Source organism: Coccomyxa subellipsoidea (assembly GCF_000258705.1).
Source record: "Coccomyxa subellipsoidea C-169, whole genome shotgun sequence".
In the NCBI taxonomy this organism is placed as follows: domain Eukaryota; kingdom Viridiplantae; phylum Chlorophyta; class Trebouxiophyceae; family Coccomyxaceae; genus Coccomyxa; species Coccomyxa subellipsoidea.
This window is the reverse complement of record NW_005178026.1, coordinates 155387-178455: the sequence shown is the minus strand read 5'-3', so window position 1 is coordinate 178455 and position 23069 is coordinate 155387. Positions and strand designations below refer to the sequence as shown.

Below are 23069 nucleotides of genomic sequence, written 5' to 3'. Positions count from 1 at the left end.
GATCTCGGATTCTAGATTGAAGACCTTTCTCTCGCAGCCCTTCAGCCACCAAGCAGGGCGAGTCTGGGCGCCGATCGACGATGCCCACCATTCTCGGACAGGACATCTGCATGCCGACGTGGCGTCGACGCCAAACTTGGCTGCTCTGCTGCTGTGCATTCAATCACTGATTGCCTTGCTCCGCAGCAACAGCACACGTGCTGAGGTGTTTGAAACAAGGAGCAGCACTGTATTATTTACATCGCAAGTCCGGCTGCTCGCACGAGTCAGCTCTTTACGTATTACACCTTATAGCTGCGTCGTGCTGCGAATTGAAAAGTGGGGCAAACCTCTTGAATGAAGCATCAGCGCGTCATTTGAGAGGTACGGGTGTATTCGAAATACATTCAATGCATTGTTCAAGACATTGCCATCGATAGATAAATAAGAGCAGTGAAGCTTTCGTTTTGGACTCTTAAGCGCAATAGGTAGTTGCCAACAAGTGTCCTCAATTCTGCCTCTCAGCAGCGTAATTAGTGAAATTAATGCGTCGATGCGTTGAAGTGCATATGAATTGTTTGCAAGGCGAAATTCATTCCTGACAGATATGGAGGAGTGTTTCGCTTATCTTGCAAGGTGGCTGGCACTGTAAACAGTGGAAGTATGCAGTCTTACGATATGTGAGGCGAATATTCTTCCACAGGTTTAAGGTGGTGCCAAGAATTTAGAAAGCAGCCTGAGATGTCTAAGCGTCCAACAGACCACCTCATCCCATCAGCCAAGAAGCGCTCTGGAGCCCGCCAGCTCAGCCGAGAGGAGCCTCCTTCAGACAGCGATGAAGAGGTGCGCAGAATCTCTACTCAATAGCATCCAGTGTGGCCCGATCTGCCAACTGTACCCTTCTTGCTGGCCAGCAAAATTGAGATTGTATCAGATAGCCAATCCTGTGTGACACAGAGCTGTTGCAGAGGGTTGCACTGCTGTGGGTAATCGGACGTCTCCTTGCTGCATATTGCCAATCAAGACGAGTGTTTAGGAGAGACTTCAGCAAGGTTGCACTTAATTACACTTTATCAGCAAAAGTAATCAAATTTTGGGCCCCCTCGAAAAGTTTCGTACCCATGCTGGGAAACAGCTTTCACACTTTCCTCGTCGCCACTCGGCGGCAGGGGAGAAGCTTCAATCGTGTGCAATGTTAAACAACCATTAAATCAAAAGCTCGCACGCGCAGGTGGTCGCTGGTGAGTTCAGGCGTGCAGACGAGGGGACACTGAAGCAGCGGCGCATCTTCAAGGCGCGCCGCGGCGCTGCCGCGGCCGTCGCGCCGAGCGCGCCGCCGCCACCGGCTGCAGCGGAGCCGGGCGCCGATGCCGGGCCGGCCACCACAGCCGCCGCGCCGGCCGCGGCGAGCAATCCCTTCGCGGGCATCTCCCTGACTGCGCCTGCTGCCGGAGGGAACCCCTTTGCAGGCGTGTCGCTTGTAGCGCCTGCTGCCTCCATGCCAGCCGCTGCGCCAGAGGTGTGTACTCTGCTGCAGCAGACCATTTGCATGCGCTCTGCGTTCAAGCAAGACTGTACTCATGCATGCTCACCTTTCGGATGTGAACTGCACATATACTGTAGACGGAAGCACTCTCCCCACTCAGTCTGTTGAGGGCAAAGTATGAGAATTGCTGCATTTTGGACGCTGGAGCTGACAGCCCACAAGTAAACAAAGTGGTATGCCAACGGACCTCTTGCTTCCCAAATTGCGTAGAAAGGACATGCAGTAGGACCTGTATAGATCAGCGGTGATGGGGCTTGCATGTGGCATGCAGACTGCAAAGGAGGAGCCGGCAAAGGAGGAGGCAGCAGCCGCAGCGGCAGAGGATGGGAAGACCGGGAAGGCAGAACAACCAGAGCCGGTGGCTGAAGCAAAGGAGGAAGGGGAGAAGCTTAGTGAGAAGGAGGCGGACGGTGCAGCAGCCAAGACATCTGGGGAGGCAGAGGGGGCAGAGGCTGCAGAGGCCCCAGCAAAGAAGGAAGGTGAGTGACTAATTCAATTGTGCAGCAGGCGGTCCGGCTGCAGTCACTGCAGAAAGACATGGCGTGCGCATGGCAGTCATACCAATACTTCATATGCCATTAGCACATCTCAATGCATGGATGCATGCCGGACCGACGGAACCTGCTCTGCAAGAATTTTTAGCGTTTGCTGACAACATTACACTGTCCACATCTGCCTGTTCATGGCAGCAGACAAGCAGGGTTATATATCTTTTGTTCTGATGAAGATGGACGCAAAGAGGGCGTCCTTGACAGGCAATTAACATTTTTTTTGCATACTCACGGGGAGTATAAGGTTCCTTCTTGTACCCACCCACCAGATGAGCATGCTGAAGCTCGTTTAAATCCCAGCATTCGCTCAATGAGTGTATCTTTGGCGCTCAGGCGAGACAGAGACGCCCGAGAAGCCGGGCGGCAGCAGCGCGTTTGCGACATTCGCATCGGCGAGCGGCTCCGGCTTTGGCGGTCTCGCGAGCGGCACCGCGGCCGCGGGCAACGGCTTTGGCGGATTCAGCGCCTCGGGGGGTTTTGGCGCGCTCGGGAACGGATCCTCTTTTGGCGCGCTCGGTGAGTCATCTTGTCTCTGTATGACGAAGACGATATTACAAAACAGAAGGTATCTTGAGCGCACTGCTTTATTGCTTGACTGGCATGCAAATTTTTGTGCTAGGCTAGCGTGCGGCTTGATTGAGCCAAAGGGTTGTCGCTGCAGCTGTTCTGACCGCCATGAGAGAGCTTGAAAGGTTGCGCAAAATGGAGCTGAAGGTTGTGGTGTCTGCTTCCAGGTTCCACCGGAGCGGCGCCTGCGTTTGGCACCGCCGAGGCCAGCACGCCAGCTTCCACCAGCTTCTCCTTCAACACAGGTGCAGTGCTCTGCTGCATGGCCCCAACTCTATATCTCAGGCTCTGCACTCATGTGTCACCCATCTACATGTATCATTTGGTAAGGGATTTCTCGTTGAACATGTCATTCTATGCCGGTAGTGAGCCATACTCTCTGACATGGAGCACTTAGCCATGTACCGTGCAGGATGCACAGGATTTGAAAAGATTAAAAATCGAAGAGTTTGGTCATATGCCTGCAGGTGCCAGCACAGGATCGAGCTTCACCTTCTCCACGACTCCGGCAGCTGCGAGCAGCTTCCCCAGTGTCCAGAATATATTTGGTGCAAACAACCTCCCGGCATCTTCGGTCTTTGGTGAGCCTTCCCTGCTGTTTGACTTGAGCTCTCTTTCTCATTTTGTTGCTTCGTTGAGCCGCCAGGCAAGCCTGTGGATATGCGGATTTTGATGTCGCTGCAGTAATGCCGCATTGATACCATGAGAAGGCTTCCTACCTGATACAGATTCTCTCATAGCCCCTGAATACAAATGAGAGCAAGCAGTGTTCTGTGTCAGGTGAGAGGTCTTGCATAGTATCATGCGGCACTTTATCTCCTGCTTTCATGGTACATAGTCATGGTCTTGGAACTGTTTTCAGGTGAGGCATCGCAATTGTCCTCCAAGGCTCAGATTGGGCCTCCATGTTCTGACTGGAGACGGCGCAATCTCACCAGCTACTAATGAGTACACGATGGGTTCTCTTGTGTTGTTTCTTAGTAAAAGATGACCACTGCGCAGGTGGCGGGCAGGAAACGCGGCCGGCGGTGTTGCCTCTGCCGGAGGCCGAGCCTCAGCGGGTGACTGGGGAGGAAGAGGAGCGCTGTGTCTTCTCAGGTGCGCAGACCAGGACTTTACACACTCTTTGTATCCCCGACCCTGCGTTTTATAGACACACTCAATCGCTGAGAGTTGCCCCATGAACTGAAACGAGGCTTCCCTTCGTCTTCTCTTTCACATCGCGTTCTAGCATTTTCGCTCATCTGGATTCCAGGGTCCACAGGTATAGATATGAAGGAAAAGGCTGTTACCCTGTGTGCTATTACAAGATGTATGCCCTGTGTGCTATCATGTCGCTTTTGTCAACAAGCAGACGCTTTGCAGGCGCGTCTGATTGCCGCTGGGCTTTATTGGAGCCAGTCGGCAGTGGGGAGACGAGCAAGGGGTGACTAATGCATGCCGGCATGTGGGCGCAGGCGACGGCGTGCTGTTCGAGTTCATCGACGCGCAGTGGCGCGAGCGCGGCCGGGGCGAGCTGAGGGTGAATGTGGCGGGTGGGGGGCAGGCTCGATTAGTCATGCGCCAGCGTGGCAACCTGCGCCTGCTGCTCAACGCCAACCTCTTCCCGGGCATGAAGCTCACTCCCATGGACGGCGGCAAGGTGGGGCGACTATTTCAGATTTTTATTTATGGCCTCAGTTAGGGGGGAATTACTCCAGGGTTGCTTACAGGGTCCTAATCTGGCTTGAACTACTCATCATGGCGGATGCTTGTTATTGGCTGATGTTCTTGAGAAGTTACTTGGTATGAGTATTGCTGGGGAAATCTGTGGGGACGTAGACATTCCTGCATTGGCCAGGGCATGTTTTGGGTCAGAGACTGCCTAATCTTGCAAAGAATGACATGGCAAACACCGCACCTTGCGAGCTTCGTTTATCAATTGGTCTCTTTTCACACAGGGCACTACGTTTGCCTGCGTGAATGCCGCAGCGAATTCAGATGCCACACCTGCAAAGAAGGACGAAGAAGGCAAGGAGGGTGGGGTAACAGCAAGCGGCCACCTTGGCACATTTGCTTTCAGGTGCGCGGAAGATTTGATCAATTCCTTTTGGCCTCTTGTTGCCGCCAGCAGACGGCAACGACACTAGTGTTTGATCTGGCTCTGGGTTCCGACACTGAAACATGCTGATGTGTCTGTTCAATCGCTCAACACTCACACTAAAAATGTCCTTGAGAGCTTTTGTGTATGCCTTCTCGTATTGCTGTATGCCTAGTTGCCACTAATTGTGCATGCTGTGAGGCCAGAGCAGCTTCAGATTTTGCTGTTTGGAACACTGTGATCGAAATCGAGACACATCACTTCGGCATGCTGCATACGGCATCACACATGCATATGCAGATTCACTGCCTGACACCAGATCACCTGTGCATGTGCAGGGTGAAGGTGCCAGGCAAGCTGGAGGAATTATTGGCAACAGCGCAGTCGCACATTCCAGCAGCAGATGCTCAGGCCCCTGGCAACGAAAACAATGTCTGAATCTGCGCGAATTAGAAATCACCGCACAGAGAGGGGGAATTGCTGCATTCCTGCCAGCCCAATAGGGGCTGATGAGATGTCAGCATTTCTATGCGCAAGAAAAATGCGACCACATGGAAATGGAAGCACTGCAGATCTGTCGGCCTTTTAGGGGCTGATGAGATGTAAGCATTCCTATGCGCAGGATAAAAAATGGCCACCCAAAGAGGGAATAGTTTCATCTCTGGTACCCCACAAGGGCTGCTCACATTAAGAAACATCTAGAGCGGCCATTTGTTTGTAACAACCCACAATCAACTGGTCATCTCAGTGCATTGCTGGGTCGCATTTAGTGCACGAGGTGTATTCTTCCCATCATGTCACAGGACATGACGGCTAGTGGTCTGCGCGGCTTTTATGGCATGCCGGAGACTCTCGTGTGATCTGAAGAACAAGAAACAAAAAGATTTGTTTGGTTTGGTGTGTCAGAGGGGTGTGTCAGTGGGGTGGGTCTCTCCTAGTGAGCGACTGGGATTGAGGCATCGATTGGAGGTGCACAGGTCCCGAACATTCACTTTTCACTGCTGGCGGCGAGGCAGAGCTTTGCTGCACAAGACACAGCCTGACACCATGCCTCACAGGCACTAAATTTTGTCGGCCATTTGTGTGAAAGAAGTGGTTCCTCTAGGAATTCTATGATGTGCTGCTAGCTTGGAGTTGACCCAATTTCGTGTCTCTTCAGTTGATTGTGATGCCCAGGGTGCGACCTGCTGCTCATGCAATAGCAGCAGGGTCTGACTTTCCTTGTCAGGGGAATAATCTTGGTCTTGCTCTGGAGCTCAGACGGCTTGTAGCAGGTTTCAAGAGACTCGCAGCATGTCAAACTTCATCTCAAGCAGCCTGTCTTTGTGTCCCATACTAATGTTGTAGTGCTAGTGCTAGCATTCCATGGTGAAGCCTTTTGCATCGCAATGCGTGTGGGCAAGCCATGCGTGACAGTGCTGCCTTGCATCTTTATGAATTGTTACATAAATGCATCATACTTGTACATGCCCGAAAGCCCTGAGACGTTCACAGAGGAGCTTCACAAGATATGGGTGCCACCACCATAGCAAACCTTCCCAACCAAAGTCAAAGAAAAATTGCAATGAAAGGATCTTTCTCAATGCCCGTCAATATTGTGTGCTCTGCACATGAGCCGCATCCGCATGTTCATTGGACATTCATCAAATCTGATGAACCTGGTCATGACATACAATATTCCTCCAGGCAAGAACACAGAAGACCTAAACCTACAAACACCAATTTCTGATGGTAATAAATAATTTAATGGTCGTTCTAAGACCACTATAGTATACCTAAGCGCAACTGAAATCAGCTGCTTACGCCATTTTTGGCACGATATTGTCTTATTGGACGTCCTGTCAGGCAGTGAAGAGTCATCTGTGCAGCGCTGATCTGTAAGCAACAAGAAAGAAATCTGTAAGCCACAGAAAGCAGACATGACAATGTGCCAAAATTGCCTCCGAGTTCTCTGGCTGCAAATAATGGATGAAGGCCAGCCAACAAATCTGCCTCGAATGGCAATCAGAATGAAATACAGCTCATCAGTCCATCTCAACATCACTGGCAAAAGTAACAAAACTGATCTCCAGAATCCCCAAACTCAAGAGACAAAAGCAATAATCAACTTGCCAGAATTCCCTGCTGTGAAGCCCAACTGAAATTTTGAACAGGCCTCACCGCGTCGCAATGACTCCTATCCCCTCACAAACAGTGAGTCATCTGGGTACTAACGACCAGAGGAATATAACAAACTGCAAATGCAAGGCACGCCACAACACAAGCCATGATTAAATCCTCTGCTGACTGAGTTCGGAGGGTATTTAGAATATGCAGGCCGCAGCTGAAGGGGTCCTTACTAACTATTTGCAATATCCGCGCTGCTGCCAGCGCAGTCAGACACTCACTCCTTGCGCTCGGGGGCGGCCATTGCATTGGGCCCCGGAGAACTGCGTAATCAAATGAGCCTGCCTGAGTCATAAGCAGAGTATAGTTTGCAGAACAAAATCCTACTTGAGCCTGTGAGGCGGACATGCAAGCAAAAAGGCAGATGACATGCAAATATCAGATCTCGGACTTTGTGCAGAGCCTCCTATTATCCATCGGTTGCACAGTCCAATCCATCCACAAGAAGGGGTGTCCTGCTTGGGATATACCGAGCGAACAACCGGAAATTTGAGTTTTCAAGCTTTTGGGAATGTGGCCGCTTTCAGAGCAGGCTACAACAGATAGGAGCAGTCAAATTCTACCTGTTCCAGTCGTCCCAGCCGCGCACCCAGTCCTTGCCCGGCTGTGACATTGCAGCGTTGTCCCTGTGAGCCGCTAGGCGCTCCTCTACGTTATGTTTCATGTCCTGCGCATCGCATGCGACTCCTGTGAGCCACTTCAATCGTGGAGCCCTTCAGCTACTGGCCATCCCAGATACATTCAAAGCCCCTGCCAGGTTTGGTTGAGGATCATGGCCGGACTGATGAAGGTGGCCTGCCATGACAAAGACATGCGCTCGAAGAGCACCACACCTCAGACATGATAGGTTGGATGCTTGACACTGCAAGAATTAGCAAAAATTGCTGGTTGAGGGCTGCCAATTTCTGATGGCAGCACCAACATGACCCTCTGCGTCAAGCCTCCCTAGCTGGCACAGCAAGAAATTCAGACATCCCTTCCAAGATGATGGAAACAGTTTCCCGCACAGAGTGCCCCGACAGGTGCTCACCACAAATGCTGGGTTGGCCTGCATGGCTTGGGGAGCCTCCTCCTGCCCAGTGAGCCACTTGAAGAGGTCAGGGTTCTCCTGGTCAAGAACGGTCTCCATGGCTGCCAGCTGTGAGTCATCCATGCTGGGCAGGTTCCTCTCTGCCCACAGGCCCACCAGTAGATCCATCTCAAGGAAGCCCCGCTGCTTGCTTCTGTACAGCAGCCTGTTCACCTGTGCGCACAAAATGCAGGGCTGATTTCGGCTGCATTGATTTGAATTATGGCGCTGTGACTGCCGAAGAAGGCAGTGTGTCTGCATACAATGTGTCATGAAAGCTGCCAGTTAATTGGACCTTTGGTGGACTTGCCAGTGGCACACAGCCCAGAGCTGCCTGGGGAAATTTCTTGCCAGTGTTGTGACCCAATGCTTTTGAGGTGTGAAAGTCTCTTGTTAGCCACTTTTCCAAGGTCACCCATCGACAGTGTCCTTCCACAAAGGGGTGGAAAAAAAACTCTGCCATGGATTACCATGAAGAGTGGCTGACAAGCGGAACCATAGAGCCTCACTGGTCCACCGTGCAGAGATGAAGCAAATTTTAAGCAGCAGTGGAGCTGCACGCCGTGCAATTCAAGGGGACAGAAGTTTGAATGCTCACCGCGGCTTTTCTCTGGACATCAGCAGAACCGGTTGCTGCACTGCTGGTGTTCTGATAGCGACCTGAGCAAGCGCAAGGCTCAACCTTTGCTGACAGATTCTGCAAAGAAACCTGCTCCAAGGGCAGGGCTCTGTACAAGGTCCTGACCAGCGGTATTGATGTTCGCAGCATACCTAATCTTTCTCTCCCTGCAGTCAGAACAGAGAACCTCTTCACAAGTGCGAACTCTGTTACAATGCTCGTTTTGCATCCAGAAGAAAGGGCAAAAATAGACTGAAAAGTTGATCGGATGACCCCTGGGAATGATCTAACAGAATGGGAATGTATGTCACAACATAAAGGGCACACCTGTCAACAGATCTTCTCAAAGCAATTTTCGATGGGAGCGGGTACAAACGAAACAAAGAAACACTTGTCAGAAGTTCGATGTACAGATTCGAATCTCGTCCTCTAGATATGAACAGCAGAGGAGTTGGATTCCGTTTGTGGCATTTGTGACACGACTGAGGGGCAAGCAGTGCAATCGAAAGGCGTTGTCCTTTTCTAGAGTGCCTTGGGGTCTATTTGAATGACGTTGATGCCTTGATCGGTTCGAACCTATTCGAAAAGTAAAAGTGCCGATCACTTTTGGTGTTGTGATTCGGTACAAGTGCCTATTTCGCAAACATCGACTGGTTTGCACTCAAAACTTTGACAAACCACTCCAAGTTGTCGATCAGATCTCAGGTAACCTTTGTACGGGGTATCCAGAAAGATCAGTGCCTGACGTTGAATACCAAAAATTTATTTCCAGATTGCATCGAGTGTTGCCAGCAATTGTACGCAAGACTTCATCAACCTTCAAATACGGGGTTCAGCGTATGTTGGCTACGCTGGTGGCTAGCTGGAAATCTCCGAACATTGATCTCAAATATACTGCACGAATAAGGAACAGAGAAGACGAAGAAATTCGAAGGCTGGTTTTTTGAGCGGATGCCGCATGGTGTTGGGGTGCAGGAGCAGCCATAGGTACCCTACTGGACACTCTAAAAGCCTTGGCCCTTTGGCAGCGGCCAGAAATGTCCTCAGACCCATGGACGAAGCTCGCTTACTTTATGCCCACTGGCACATTCCTCACATTCCAATTATTGGCGCCTCTGACAACCTTGGTGCCTGACAAGAACGGCACTTGCGGCATCATGCAATACGTGCGTCACGGTGCCCCACCTGCTCAGCACTTTGCAACAGTACAAAGTTGCTTCTCATTGCGTTGCAGTTTGCAGAGCAAACTCACGATTGCAGCCTGGCAATCATCATCACAGGCCTGCTTTATTGAATGATGGTGATGCCAAGCTCTGCATCTTGCTGCTCATCCTGAGTGATCATGACATCCTGGCTGCCGTGTTGTGCATGGCAGGTCCTTACTGGAGTGTTTCTGGGCATCATGGCGGCGTGCTGCTTCCTGATGTCCTTCACCGACAGCATCACTGATGCAGGAGGCAGGATTTGCTACGGCGTTGTCACCCGAAAGGGACTGTGGTGGGCAGGCGTTCGTCAGGAGTACGGCTATCCTCCTGGGGAACAACCCGTAACAGATGAAGAGCAAGCTCCAAACCGCAACGGACAGCCCCACGATGCACTGCTAGATGCACACCCAGTAGCCGCTGCTAGCGATAATAACATCCAACAGCCACCGTCCCCGTGGGATTCCAAGTACAAGAGGACTGGGGTCGACTGGGCTCACGCGTCAATCTCGGTCCTGACCTTTCTCACGTTGTCCATGCTGACGCCACCGGTGAGCACCTGCTTCTTTGGCGCTTGCCTACCTCCCAACATTGCCCTAGCGGTGCCAATCCTTGTGGGCATCCTGGCTTCCGTAATGTTCACTCTCATCGGAGCGCCGCGCAAAGGCATTGGCTTCCCGGGCCAGGACCTTGCGAAGTGACACTGGCAGCTGGTGCACGGCAATGACTATGGGATCAGCCTGCTGCACCGTTGTCAGGTGCAGCTGCCCGGGCAGATGCAGACCCTGCAGCAAAGTAAAGACACAGCCACTGCAGAAGGGGAGAGAACAAGTGAGTTGCTGATCAGCAGCTGTACGGCTGTGAGAGCGGCTCTGATCCAGTAATCTGTAGTGTGAGGGTTGATTTTGATTATATGGCACTTTGAGACCAGATTCATGCAGCACTTTCATGGCCAGTATATATTAGGCCACATAGCGCCTTCCATGATGCGAGCTGCCCCAAGCGTCAGAGTATGAGTAGGAGGCATTCGCTAGAATTGTGGGGATCTTTTTGAGAACCAGACATCACATCTTGGGGACTGACTCAGCCAGTTTTGGCCTTGCGTGCCAGCTAGGCACCAACGCCAGAACGTTCCTGCGAAAGCTTCATATCTGCACTGCATCATACTGCACTTGTGATCGAGTGCACTTGAAAAATTGCCGTCTTCAACAGCTACTAAGTGCTTGAAAATCTGGGTCCTTCAGATCAGCTAGAGACAGGAGCTGCAATTGTGCTGATTTGAGACTAATGCCAGGCCCATGCTCACGCTATAAATGCAGAGCGGCAGGCATAAGATGCTTGAACTAAAGTTGCAGCAGATTGATGTTGTGGTGAGGGCTCGACGCAATCTGATGTTGGCTTCCATCAGCTTCAACAAAAAGAATGCAGCAATTCAGCTCCCTTGCTATTTTTTTTTACTACCAGTAACGTATACAACAAATAGTTCGTATGTGTACTGGAGCTAATGGAGCGACGCGTCCTGGCATATCACCGTGCAGGGATGCCACCTGCTGGTTATTCGTGCCTGAAGGACCTTGCCAAAATCATAACAAATGCTTGCATACGTAAATCAGTAACAACCGTCGCAGATGGAAAATGTCTTTCGGAATTTGTGCAAAACATACTGAAATGTTCCGAGAAAGTGTTCGCCATTGGGTGACGGGTACAGTAGCCACAGAAATTCACATTGTGCATCGACCGTCCAAGTAAAATTGGATGCGCAGTCTTCACACTGAGACATTCGGAGTAGCTCAGTGGAAGAGTGGTGGGCCCATAACCCACAGGTCAGAGGATCGAAACCTCTCTCCGAAACTTCCCTTTTTGCACTTTTTTTCTTTTGCATGGATGCTTGTTTGCTCTTTCATGCAAAGTGCACTCTGCAAGATGAAGCCCACCACGAAATGGATCTTACCGTCAATGCTGTGTACGCAAGCAATTGCCACCGGCGGCCGCCCGCTCTGCCTGCCCCAGCCCACTGAGTGAGCCTTTTACGTGATCAAATGATACTTGTAAGGGCTGTGTTTAAATGATCATAATGATCGAGGAATAGTCCATGAGTTTTACAACATTCTTACAAGCTCACTTAGGTGAATGATTCACCGTGAATCAGACTGAGAATGGCTTGTTGCCCCGCGGGTGCCTCTGCTCTTGCGAGCCCTACCCATGCGAGCCCTGCCCATGACATACATGCATATAACTTGCCATTGTTAAAAGCTCCAGTATGTTTGACATGTCACTGCCACTGATTCACTGGTGCAACCTGATCGATCACTTAATGGAAGCTTTCTCTTGCCTTTCCACCATGTAAGATGAGCAACAACAACACTGCCTTCCAACAAGTAATGCAGCCATGTCAGAACAAATTTTGGGCATTGTCATTGCTTCTTGGAGTAGTCCCTCGCTCCAAAGATGGTGGACCCAACCCTCACATTTGTGCTGCCCATCTCAATCTGCACCCAAGCAGACAATCTCTCAGTGAGAGCCGCAAAGCTGCCCTATAGTACTGGCAAGCGCAAAACCCAAGGCAGAGCGCTTCCTGTGTTTCCCATCCCTATTTTGCTCGCAGTCTCAAGGACGGTGCCAGATGATTTAGATGATGGTTTAGAGTAGCAATAATTTCGACAGTATGGTGCCTGCGCAAATATATATATGTTCACCCTCACAGAAGCCCCTTCCGAGATAATATTCCCTGCCAGCATGGCAGCGCTGGTTGCAGCATGCGCAGCATGCACATCGCGCCATGCTGAGCTGGCCAAGAGCGCTTACATCAGCGCTGAGCTGGCGTTGGTGATTCAGGGGATTGCATGCAAACACCAATGACGTCTCACAGTCTCACAGTGCATGGAGGAGGGTGACTCACCGCTTGCTCAAAGTCGCCAGACATGCCCATGCTGAGCTCCACATCAGCAGGAGATAGGCCCAGCTCCTTGCAGACCTCATCTCTGCACGCCTCCAAACACTGCGCGCCGCCACACAAGCTAGATGGACTACCAGGGAGGACACTGCTTTAACGCTCCCCCCTACAGCTCCTGTATTGTCGAACTCCCCGATAGAGCTTATGCTACCGGGGACGCTGCAGTTTCAAGCTGCAGCTGTGACAAGGTGCAGCACAATTATAAGAGATCCCGTGACCTTGGGATCAGGACGGAGAGTTTGGCATCCCAGGCACTGGAAATTGCTCAGATGCAGCTGCAACTGGCATCTGGCATCACCTAAAGCCTCCAACCGCAACGCCAGAACATGACACAAACCTCAAAGCTCTGGAGCTTTATCTTGTGCGCTGGGCGACACACTCTGCCTAGAATACCCCCTCCAGAGCACTGTTAGCCTGATCATGCGCGAGCATTTGGGCCAGAAGTGAACACTCTGCCACGGAAACCTGATCTCGCATGCAGTGCTGCGCCTAGGTAGGACGCTGTGCCCACATGCGAAGAAGGAGCAAAAACAGTGCATTGATATGCGCCATCGACGGCGCTGCGCTACAGGGGCTCTTCGTGATTGGGATTGCGAGTTTTGAGAATAAGAGCCTGATCTGTCGCGGTGTGCAGCGCGCACCTGGAAATTCTCGGGGCGCGAGGAGTAGTCGGGCTGGCCAATGGTCATCAGCCCGGCGAATCGCAGGTGGCTGCACCTGTCGCTTATGTGCCTCGCCAGCGCCGTGCACTCGCTCGGCTCCACTCCATACTTGCTCTCCTCCCCACTTGTGTTCACCTTCGCAGCACAAGATCTTGTTTTATTAGAAGCTTTTGAGGCAAGACGTGAATGCGCCTGCAGACGAGCTGCATTTGACAGAAGGCTGCAGATTTCCTAAACCTTGTTGCACTTGCCAGACCCAAGCAAGAGCCAATATAAGCGTGGGCGTAATGCTCATTGTTTACACCGCAGGAAATACAGCGCATGAAACGCGACCAAGCAAGCCCTCTCCTCTTTGGGAGGAGTCAAAGGGGTGATGGAATCTATGGTGCAGTCTCCTGCGCTGGGAGCATGGGCCCCTAGAGCTCATTTCCGCTTTGGTGCGTAAAACCTTGCGTCAAGCAGCGGATGCAGCGCCTTCCAATATGGCATCTGAATATGGGGAGGCTGATGCACAAAGCCTCATTCAAGCTGCAGACGGGGCGGACCATGCTCTACGCCCGTTCAAAAAGAAGATTTTGCGAGGCTTTCGGGACTACGAGATCAGGATCGTTGCATGGCATGCATACCATGTTTATTGTGACACATCGGCTGGTTTTTGGCCGGCATTAACCCACCTGCACTAACACAGGCAGGGGCGCCCGCCCCAGCTGCTGTAGTGTGCTGTCCAGCTTGTTTGCCAGCTGCATTATGACAAATTCAATGACTTGAGAGACAGCATACATGTTGGGAAATACGTTTGCAGCTCATACAACAGTATGCATATAAAAGAAAATCATTATCTTCTTTAAATTCGGGTGAGAGGCCTTGCCCACAGAAACAGGCATGGACCTGGGAAACCTCCACAAACCTTTTCCGTGTCCACAGTCTCAAGCAGTGCAAGATTGGGCACTCCGTCTGCACATGGAAAATGTCAGCGCATGGATGCCGCAATTTTACAAGGATCCCTGAAAGGAAAGTGCCTGCTCTTTTTTATATAGGGCACCAGGAGATGCTCACCTAGCAATGTCTTGGCTTTGTTCGACTGTAAGTGCCCTACAAAATGCCACCTGATATCATCTGGAAGCTTTGGAGCCTTGTCCACTATTTCCTGCGGCAAAATGTTGGGTTGTCAGGTAGATTGTTTACCTGTGTCCTCCCCAATTGGACATTGGACTGTGCCCAAATTGTCAAGCGTGTCACAAGCCACTGCATCACCTGAACATAATTCTCCCCGAATATCCTGTGGCCAGAATCGTACGCCTCCTGTATCGCTTCCACAGGCTTTGTTTTGCTGATGGCCACTAATCTCGGCTGTACACAAACAGAGATTGGTTGTCAAGAAAGTCATCAGTTTGGGATTAAATCAAGAACAAATCACATACTGATGGGTTTTCATATCGAGATATGGCAACAGAGCGCAGGAGCATGGCCAAGTACTGCACGCTTCCAGAATGCCGATGTGTTTTGCCGAAGTCCGTGACAGGAAACGGGGAGTCATTGTGCGCAAGTAATTAGACCCTCCTTCTACCTGAGAATTCCTTCCGGATCGCTGTGCAGCGCTATCTACCCTTTCGAGAACGCTCTTTAGAGCTGTGGCCACTTGCCCAGGATTCCCAGCGGACATGTGTGTTGCACGGAGCGCAAGCGACGGACCTCTTAGCATGACAAGAAACCAGCTTTTTCTTGGATCTGCTGCTTTATATTTGTATATATTTGGAAATTCCTAGCCTTATGAAGAACAACATCACGTGCAAGCAGGAAGGAACCACGTGACATGTTAAGATCAGCTCCATGATGCCGCAACTTAGACTGTTTCGGCAAGATCCTTATTAGAAAGTACACAAACTCATAAGCGCAGAGTGAAACTTTCACTGTTCATGTTTGGGCACGGCAGGCCATTTGCATGCCAAGCTGCCGTTAACTCGCCCAACGTTGCCGTTAACGCTCACGACTCGTTGATTGTATGGTCTAGTCTCTTTGGAAGTACATGCAGCATGGCGGCTTTCATGCATCGGGGGCAGTTGACATCTGCTCTATCATTGCCAGACTACAGCGGTGCAGCAGTTCATCCACTTTCCTCAAATTTGACTTCAAAATCCAAGACTCCACGAACTCTTCCTGCATCTTCTCTGCTGCAAGCCGCCATGTTTCAGTCTCAGCACCGTAGTCCTCGCCTTTGAACATCTCAGCAGCTGACTCCAGGTTCTTGATCTGCGCCTCCATCTTTGCAATGCAGGCCCCAATCTTCTCGATGCCTCGGTCATATTGCTTGAGCCTTGGATCGTCCAAATTGAAACCTGGCGCGTCGGTGTCTTTCTGCACCTTGGGCTCCTGCAGCACCGGAGCACACTATCGAAAGTCATCAATCAACGTAAGTTTCAAACCGTTATGATCATAGCATTCCCATTTTTATTTACCTCGGACCGTGAAGCACCATGCCAGTCACAACTTATATGTACTAATATATATGGGCATAATTGAAATTTTATTTGAATTACACCAAGGTAGAATGCAAGTCAGAGAAGGCAGCGCCAATAGAGAGGATTGAATTTGAATAGCGGCTTCACCTTTGCAGACTCATCTCCTGACTCCGGCTGCAGCATCCCTCGCTCCTCTAGCTGTGCCATGCAGAACAGATGCAGCGCAGAAGGCGCCATAACTACAGCATCCAGATACTCTCCATGCGCCTCTGCGGGCAGGTCACGAGCCCACCCTACACCAGCAATCAAGCAGAATATATAATTATTGCATAGGGCATACACGCAGGGCGCCTGCAGCCACGTCTGCGGGGCCTACAAAAGTCTGCAGCCTGGTGTTGTGCCGGAACTCATCAAATCTCAAGTACCAAACCCTCCAGCACGTCCTGTACCAATAAATGCACCAGTGAAAGACCTGACTACAAAAGCATGCACAGCGCTCACCCGAGAGGAGCCGGTAGCTCAGCATTTGGATCCGCAGCAAGCTTTCCAGCGCGGGACGTCCTATGCTCTTCAAGACGGCTGGCAGCGGCACCGCATGGTGCGGAGAGCTCAAGATCTGCTTGATGACTGTACTATATTGCTGACCCGTCCATGCGCCGCATGCATGCAGAGCGAGGTGCATGTATGAGGAGAGAGGGCTCCACATTGAGACCAGATCTGCAGTGCCCAGGCGAGGTCATCAGGGCAACAGATATGGGTCAGAAGTTCAGTCTCTTGCCGGTTGAAAGCCGTGTAATCGGCAGCACTTGCAGCTCGTCTGCCCATGCGCTTTGCCTCTCCAGGACCCAAACAAAGGCGTGTACCATGACAACAGTTTCATTGTCGGCATGGCTGAATTCTCGCATGGAAGGATATCAGAAGCAATATAAAACAACAGGGCTGCACACCTTTGTCCCAATCTCCGTTGTATAAGGCAGCTGCACCCATCAGATTCCCTGCATTGCCTCCACATACCTGCACCCAAGACCCCAACATGATTGCACAGACACTTGCCATGCATGCCGCTCACAATATCTTTCTGCTTTCCAGATGACATTTATTCATAATACTTTCCAGACATTGCTGTCCCACAGGGCTTGCCACACAGGTGCATGCCATGAGCATCTGAGTCTCATTAGGTCAGGGACTCTAAATCAACCTGACATAGAGTCCCTTGGCTAGGTTGCTCCAGGTACTATAAAACACATCAGATGTATTCAGGGGATTTTCAAGGCCTGCTAGGTAGTACCCTGTGCACCCTCGCCCAATCTTCATCAGACACCGTCGGTGCTTTCCCGCTCCAAGGAAAGGCGCAGTCTGCCAGAAATCTGCGCGCCTCGTCCTCAGGAAAGTCTCCTATGACCTCTGTGTGGATGCTTCCAGGGCCAAGTTCTGAATCAGAGTTAAGCATGAGCCTTTCTCCAAGATTAACTGCAAATGATGCACTTCTGCCTTACAGAAATTAGCAGCTTCCACAACAGCAGGAAGCCAGCCATGGAAACTTCAGGGGCTGAGGAACATGTGGATATCTGCAAAGTGACTGGTAAAATATAAAGACTTACCAGTCTCAAGCCATTGCAGAAAAGCATAGTCTGACGTGACAAAAATCACATGTGCAGCATGATCCTGCCGTGTCACCTGCAAAGCCCCCAACAGATTGCTTCAAGAAACTCAAAAATGGCAGCTTCACTCTTAAATACTCTCTGCTGGCCGCAAGGAGACACCTGCATGCTTACCTTCACAAAATATGCAAGGAGCGCCCTCAGCGCCTCTTCTTTCTCAGGGCTGCCCGTGTCCTGCTCCTTCCCAATCCAAACATCCGCCGAGTCGATGCAGATCACCGGCCAGTTGGCGGCAGGAGATCTACCAGCCTTATACAGAGCGAAAAGTTCATCAAAGACTGACAGGGCATCAGTGAGGTGCTGGCTCTCCCAATTCAGAAAGATTGCCATATTGGCCATCTCTCTATCCCGGATCAGCTCTGATTCCTTGTCTGTAGAGAACACGTTGCAAATGCGCTCTAGGACATCTTTCACGGAAGCAGCCAGCAACGTTGCTGCCGTTGAACCTTTCCCCTGGAGGTTGTTGACCAACAAGCTGGTGTCCGACAGCTGCCATGACCTGCCATCGATGTAGATGGGGAGAAAATCGGTATTGTCTATTGCATTGTAGAGAACGGGTCGGAGCAGAGTAGTTTTCCCAACGCCTCGACTCCCCAGCAGCACCAGAATGTTGTTGGGTGGAATTCGAAGCCAGCGTTGCAAGGAACTGCTTTCTGCTTCTCGGCCGAAAACTTCTGACGCCTGCAGAACAAGTGACGCGTTGAGAATGGATCGTGCATGAAAGGTACTCGTTCGACTCTTAAGAAGCGTCTGCAACTCAACAGCAAGGGCGTGTATAGGAGGGCGATGAAATGGAAAGGAGCTTTTACCTTCATTTCAGCGCTGCAGAATATTTTTGATCCTCGTGACGATGCTGGCATGCGACGTTTAATCGTGCTTCGTGGTTTCACCCGCCCGCACAACCTTTGATAACGCGCCCGTATTTTTCATGTGTCGTCACATGATTGTGTGGTAGGTCCCTTAAGTATATTTGCAACCAAGCAAATCGGCTAGGTTTACCTGGAAGTCAAGAACATTTGGGCTCTGAAACAGTCCGTCTGACTCTGAGGAGCAAGGCGGCGTGGTCTGGAAGCGTTGATGAATCCCGTGCTGTGTTGATGAGCTGCTGTAATCATATTTGGGAGAAAGCCAAGCTTGTAATTAGCTAGCACCTAAACGGCGGGTACTGGCAACAATTATTCCTCCTCTGTGCACGTAAACCAACTCATCACACTTTCATGCGTTATACTGTCCCGCGCCGATTCTTGCCTTGTGAAGGCTCTTTTTCGCATCGGGTTTATGTGTTAATGCATCCATTCGTGCCCCTCGATGCAGTTGCAGTTGCATGAAGCCAGCACGTGACAGTCACATGCTGTAAACCCAGACGCTGAAGAGGCAATCGTCACGCAGGCTTGCCAATCATTGCTGCGCCTTATTGAGCTTGCAAGACTGCCAGACATTGACAAAGCTACAGGCGTATCGAAAACTGCACGTCCGTGATCTCTTCTCTACACCTTCACGTTCTCTTTAGCTCATAAAAGGAGTGATTGCCGACAGGCTGTTGGGACTGGGATACAGTCATCCATTATTGGAATCGGGTAAATAAATTTCTTAGCAAGACGGTTCTCTTTCAGCTCAGAAAACAGGAGCACTAGTATCACCATCACAGACAGACACAGGCACTTTATATGTATATTTGAAGCCTTGGGTGCTGAATTTCTGACTTTATTCATTTCAAAGCCGTTTAAAGTGTGCCTTCGCTGTTCGAGGCAGTTTGGCATCGTTAGGAAGCTTGCCAGGTCAGAGATGCTGAGCTTCATCGGAGATGCTCCTAGCCTTTGTGCATTGCAGCGCAGCTTTCATACGCACTATGCTTCATACAATTTCGTTGTTAAATGAAACTACAGCAGTATTTGAGTGCATTCCTGATGCAATAGTGACTTTGGTCGCGCAGATGAAGCTGTACTAGGTTCCAAGCAAACCAGCCTCAGCCATGCACCCGGTGGCGCTTGCAGCCCTGGGAGGCTTTGGTGTCATGGCCATATTCGTTGGGATCGCCATATGGGAGCTGCACCAGCAGGAGAGGGCGTACAGGGAATCTGCCTATTACTCTGGCCACCCATCCTACCCAGAATACCAGTATGTGAACAGCTCTGCAGAGCCTGCTGAGGAGGCACAAAATAGGTGTGCTCAACCCCTCTCGCTCTGCAGAACGAGTCCTGCAAAGGAGTTCTGTCTGTTTAAAAATGCTACACATTGTGCACACCACAAGCCATTTTAATTGACTGGCAGGCTGCGACTTGTTAGAAGGTGGCAAATGTGCTCAGTATGCCTGCATCACTTGCAGGATATGCAAGGACTGGTCCTGATCAAGCCTGCAAGATGTAGAAAGAACTTCTATAAAATTACAAATGTCTCCCCCCTACAGGGTGTTGGAGGGTGTCTACGCAGAGGCCAGAGAGGACCTGCGGAAAGTCAGCAGGATGCGCCCGGGAGATGATCGCAGGTGGGGGAGCACACCACAATCTTATTTGAGCAGTCCACAAGCACTTTGGTTTTCTTAATTTCGTGTTGGCGCATGAAAAGGAATGTTCCGACCGGGAGGGTTCATCCATGTTGAACTCCCTTGTGCACTTCGTCAGACAGCAATTGCAATAGCCAAAGGCGCTGCTGGGTGTGATCATGCAAGCTTGTCAAGCAGGACATATCAGCTGAGCATTGTGTGGCTTCAATTGACCTGCATGGGAGCTGTAAGAGCATTGAGAAGTCTTTCATGACGCGCAAGAAGTTTATGATCAATTTTGACGCAATCAGGCAGAAAAGCAGGAAAGCGGAGCTCCCATCAACTTTGTATCAGATAGGGATATTCAGAGAAGTGACATGGTGGTGTTTTCTGCAGGAGGGCTGTGAGAGCACTGAGGTCTCGCTATCATCCGGTCCGATATCCAGTCAGCCTGCGAGGCATCATGACAGAGGTGTCTGCCTTCATCAACGCACAGACAGAGCGCCTCCTCTGATGCAGGCGCTGAATCATGGGGAAGGTCTAGCAGTAAGGGTTGATGTGTGGTAAAACACTCACAGTGGCCATCAAGACAGTGTGCCATGCTGCCAGTATAGTTTGCTGTGGGCCCGAGAGAGCCTCAAGAGCAGCAGATGCACTTAAGAGCGTCCAGTGCAGTCTAAAAGCTCCGCATTTCAGGTTGCACAGATATCAGATCATGCAGGAGGTTTTGGGTTTTAGTGCATCTCCGGACTCACTGAGAGCAGTCAGCAAGGCAGGACATGAGCGAAGCAGGGGACCCCGCTGCCGGGCTTTGTGTCAAGCTTCTACAGCAGTCGGGAATCTAGGGGACCATGTTGTAGCCCTGCAGCGCTGCATCATAAAAGCAGCGTGAGCACTGCGGGCCACTAGCAACCATGGTGGCCACATTTGCGGAAGTTGAAGCCTGCTGTTTTGGGAAGGAGTGTCTGCCTCTTTAGGAACTCTTAAGGAACACCCCTGATATGTTGTTCGCATCAGCCTTGATACAATGTTCTCGTGCTGCCTTTCACATTTGAGAGGAAAGCCTGCTGTGGCTAAACTGGGATCATACTGCCCCTTCTACTACAGCTGCAGACTGTAGCTCTCCTTGGTAGAGCTGGAAGAAAGTTTACAGGAAACTAGTCAATAACGGAACTTTATTCTGACCTGTACTATCAGAACGTGAGGACACTGGCGTGCTTTTGTAGAGTAGATCGTGATGTACATTACGGCAGTTATGTGATGCTATACTTTGCACAATTGCAGTACTGTGTGTATGACCGGAAGGGATGCTATTGTCTGATAGGCATATCTTCAAAGGGAAACATTTAGACATTTTGCATTGGGAACAGAAGCATCATGCATGAGCAGTATTGACTGACCTTTGTCTGTCTATAGCAAAGTAACTTGAAAATGCCCTCCAGTGAAATGCGGCCAAAAGACAGCAGTGCACACAGGCAGACTCCATGACATACTCAATGCCATCGCTAAAATAAATCAGAACATGTTCTTATGTTTTCATGTGAATAACTCTAACAGCGCAGTTCGTAAGTTCATAGTCCACAGTTCATTGACAGCTGCCACAATTGTCTCTGTTCTTGCAAGGTCTCTGTTCCTCAGTATTTAAGGCCAGAGTTCCCACAGGCTTCACAATTGTTCCACGGCTAGCACAAGCATCCGTGCCTCAAGGCAATCTTTGGCAGGCCTGCAGCTCTCTGCCATCTGCTGCAGTCAACGCCCTGATCGCAGGAGCACACCCAGGACACATCTGGCACTGCCCTGGACTTGTCAATCCCAAAGCCGACTGCCACCAGTCCCTTCAAGGCCTCCTGAATCTCAGCAGCCTCGTCACTGCTGAGCACCGGGCGGCAAGGAAGCATGTCAGACGTGACCGCCAATGGCTGCATGCTGTACCTGGCCCCTCGTGCTTCCAATACCCTCTGCATCTCTTGTGCAGTAGGAGAGGTCACAGGTACCTCACCCGGACCGCAAAGGCAGACCTCTTCCATCCTTCCCATAAAAATGTCCATGGCATTGATCCGCAAACCAAAGTCAATCAAGCCCGTCAAGAAGAACTTGCGCGGCTGCATCATGCCAGTGATGGCCACATTGACGCTCTCGCCAAAGAGCGCTAATTCTTCTAGGCAGGGCATGGGCGCAGTAATTGCAATGCCCATTGGCCAGGGCCCGTTACCTGCAAAACAGCTGCCACCAATGCGCAGCACCCGAAGCCTAGAGAAGCTCTGGAGGAACAACAGAGGCACCCACTTTTCACTGTCCATGATGTGCATGGAAGTGCAGATCACATCTTGGCAGAACGATGGCGCCTTATCACTCTTAGACACCAGGTTGTATGCGCAATTTTCTGCAACAAGAGTGGCTGGTACGAACTGGCTGTCCAAGAAGACCGAGTGCAGCTTGAGGCACATGCGCAGGTCTAGTGCACGCTGCACATCCTGCTCAGGCTCTGAGACAGTGATATGAAACAGAGACAGAGTCTCCAAGCTCTGCAGAGCTGACAGGCTTTCCAATGCCACACTGTCCCAGGATGTGCGCCCCAGCACAAGATGCCTGAGATGGTCCAGGGCTGACAAATTCGGCAGGGTTAATGAGATCAAATGCAGCACTTCCAGATTTGCCAGTGAGCTGACAAACGAGGAAAGGCTTTCAGCCAACAGCTGGGCGCCTGAGTTGACAGACAAGCACTGCAGCTGCACTGGCCCTGCCCTCATGTCTGCATGCTCGAGCGTAGATTCCCAGCCCGTTCCTTGGACGTCCAGGGACATCATCTCAGCGCTGTGACAGTGCTTGATCAACCATCGCAGGGCCGGCCATTCGGACTCCTGTAGGCTGATGTTCAGCGGCTGAATGGCGTCGGTGGCTTTGCATGTTCCAGAACACCCTGCCCAGTCTCGTGTCGACAGGTACTGCGCAACAAGAGCCCATAGCTCTGACGGGAGGCCTCCTCTCATCTGGTCAACTTGGCTCTTCAGTCCTGCAAAGGACAGCAAGTGCTTAACAACACGCTCACTTGAAATGAGCAGCTTCTTCTGTA

The 23069-nt window shown here is 51.0% G+C and overlaps 5 protein-coding genes and 1 non-coding gene across 6 annotated transcripts; 4 read left to right on the top strand and 2 right to left on the bottom strand.

Annotated features, from left to right (window-relative positions):
* Positions 1 to 720: 720 nt before the first annotated feature.
* Positions 721 to 5161, top strand: COCSUDRAFT_44268 (hypothetical protein; the record flags this gene model as incomplete). Its single annotated transcript, XM_005644334.1, has 10 exons — positions 721 to 822; positions 1211 to 1498; positions 1797 to 2004; positions 2410 to 2592; positions 2811 to 2888; positions 3111 to 3224; positions 3646 to 3741; positions 4101 to 4285; positions 4584 to 4705; positions 5062 to 5161. 10 exons carry the CDS (start codon positions 721 to 723, stop codon positions 5159 to 5161), a joined length of 1476 nt encoding a protein of 491 aa, XP_005644391.1.
* A 987-nt stretch (positions 5162 to 6148) lies between these two features.
* On the bottom strand, positions 6149 to 8457 carry COCSUDRAFT_67604 (hypothetical protein; the record flags this gene model as incomplete). The annotated part of the gene is made up of 5 exons (XM_005644333.1): positions 6149 to 6598; positions 7063 to 7152; positions 7453 to 7556; positions 7920 to 8132; positions 8446 to 8457. The coding sequence occupies 4 exons, from the start codon at positions 8455 to 8457 to the stop codon at positions 7107 to 7109; spliced, it is 375 nt and encodes a 124-aa protein (XP_005644390.1). The 3' UTR covers positions 6149 to 6598; positions 7063 to 7106.
* Positions 8458 to 9528: 1071 nt separating this feature from the next.
* COCSUDRAFT_58082 (hypothetical protein) lies at positions 9529 to 10480 on the top strand (the record flags this gene model as incomplete). The annotated part of the gene is made up of 2 exons (XM_005644332.1): positions 9529 to 9546; positions 9953 to 10480. 2 exons carry the CDS (start codon positions 9529 to 9531, stop codon positions 10478 to 10480), a joined length of 546 nt encoding a protein of 181 aa, XP_005644389.1.
* Positions 10481 to 11558: 1078 nt separating this feature from the next.
* Positions 11559 to 11630, top strand: COCSUDRAFT_t59. The gene has a single exon. It is a non-coding gene; the product is annotated as a tRNA-Met (tRNA).
* Positions 11631 to 11862: 232 nt separating this feature from the next.
* Positions 11863 to 15123, bottom strand: COCSUDRAFT_34111 (hypothetical protein). The gene is made up of 8 exons (XM_005644331.1): positions 14962 to 15123; positions 14649 to 14744; positions 14451 to 14541; positions 14302 to 14348; positions 14069 to 14134; positions 13374 to 13529; positions 12679 to 12777; positions 11863 to 12268 (listed from the first exon to the last, which is right to left on the bottom strand). The coding sequence occupies exons 1-8, from the start codon at positions 15055 to 15057 to the stop codon at positions 12194 to 12196; spliced, it is 726 nt and encodes a 241-aa protein (XP_005644388.1). The 5' UTR covers positions 15058 to 15123; the 3' UTR covers positions 11863 to 12193.
* Positions 15124 to 19486: 4363 nt separating this feature from the next.
* On the top strand, positions 19487 to 20510 carry COCSUDRAFT_58080 (hypothetical protein; the record flags this gene model as incomplete). The annotated part of the gene is made up of 3 exons (XM_005644330.1): positions 19487 to 19677; positions 19922 to 19999; positions 20393 to 20510. 3 exons carry the CDS (start codon positions 19487 to 19489, stop codon positions 20508 to 20510), a joined length of 387 nt encoding a protein of 128 aa, XP_005644387.1.
* Between the last annotated feature and the right edge of the window lie 2559 nt (positions 20511 to 23069).

What these genes read in the sequence shown, in the direction of transcription:
- COCSUDRAFT_34111 (XM_005644331.1), bottom strand. Translation starts at nt 15,057, where the DNA reads ATGTCCGCTGGGAATCCTGGGCAAGTGGCCACAGCTCTAAAGAGCGTT. An exon ending in CAAAGCCAAGACATTGCTAG is followed by an intron (nt 14,349 to 14,450) that starts GTGAGCATCTCC and finishes TTCCATGTGCAG; the next exon opens with ACGGAGTGCCCAATCTTGCA. An exon ending in CCCTGCCTGTGTTAGTGCAG is followed by an intron (nt 13,530 to 14,068) that starts GTGGGTTAATGC and finishes TGTGCTGCGAAG; the next exon opens with GTGAACACAAGTGGGGAGGA.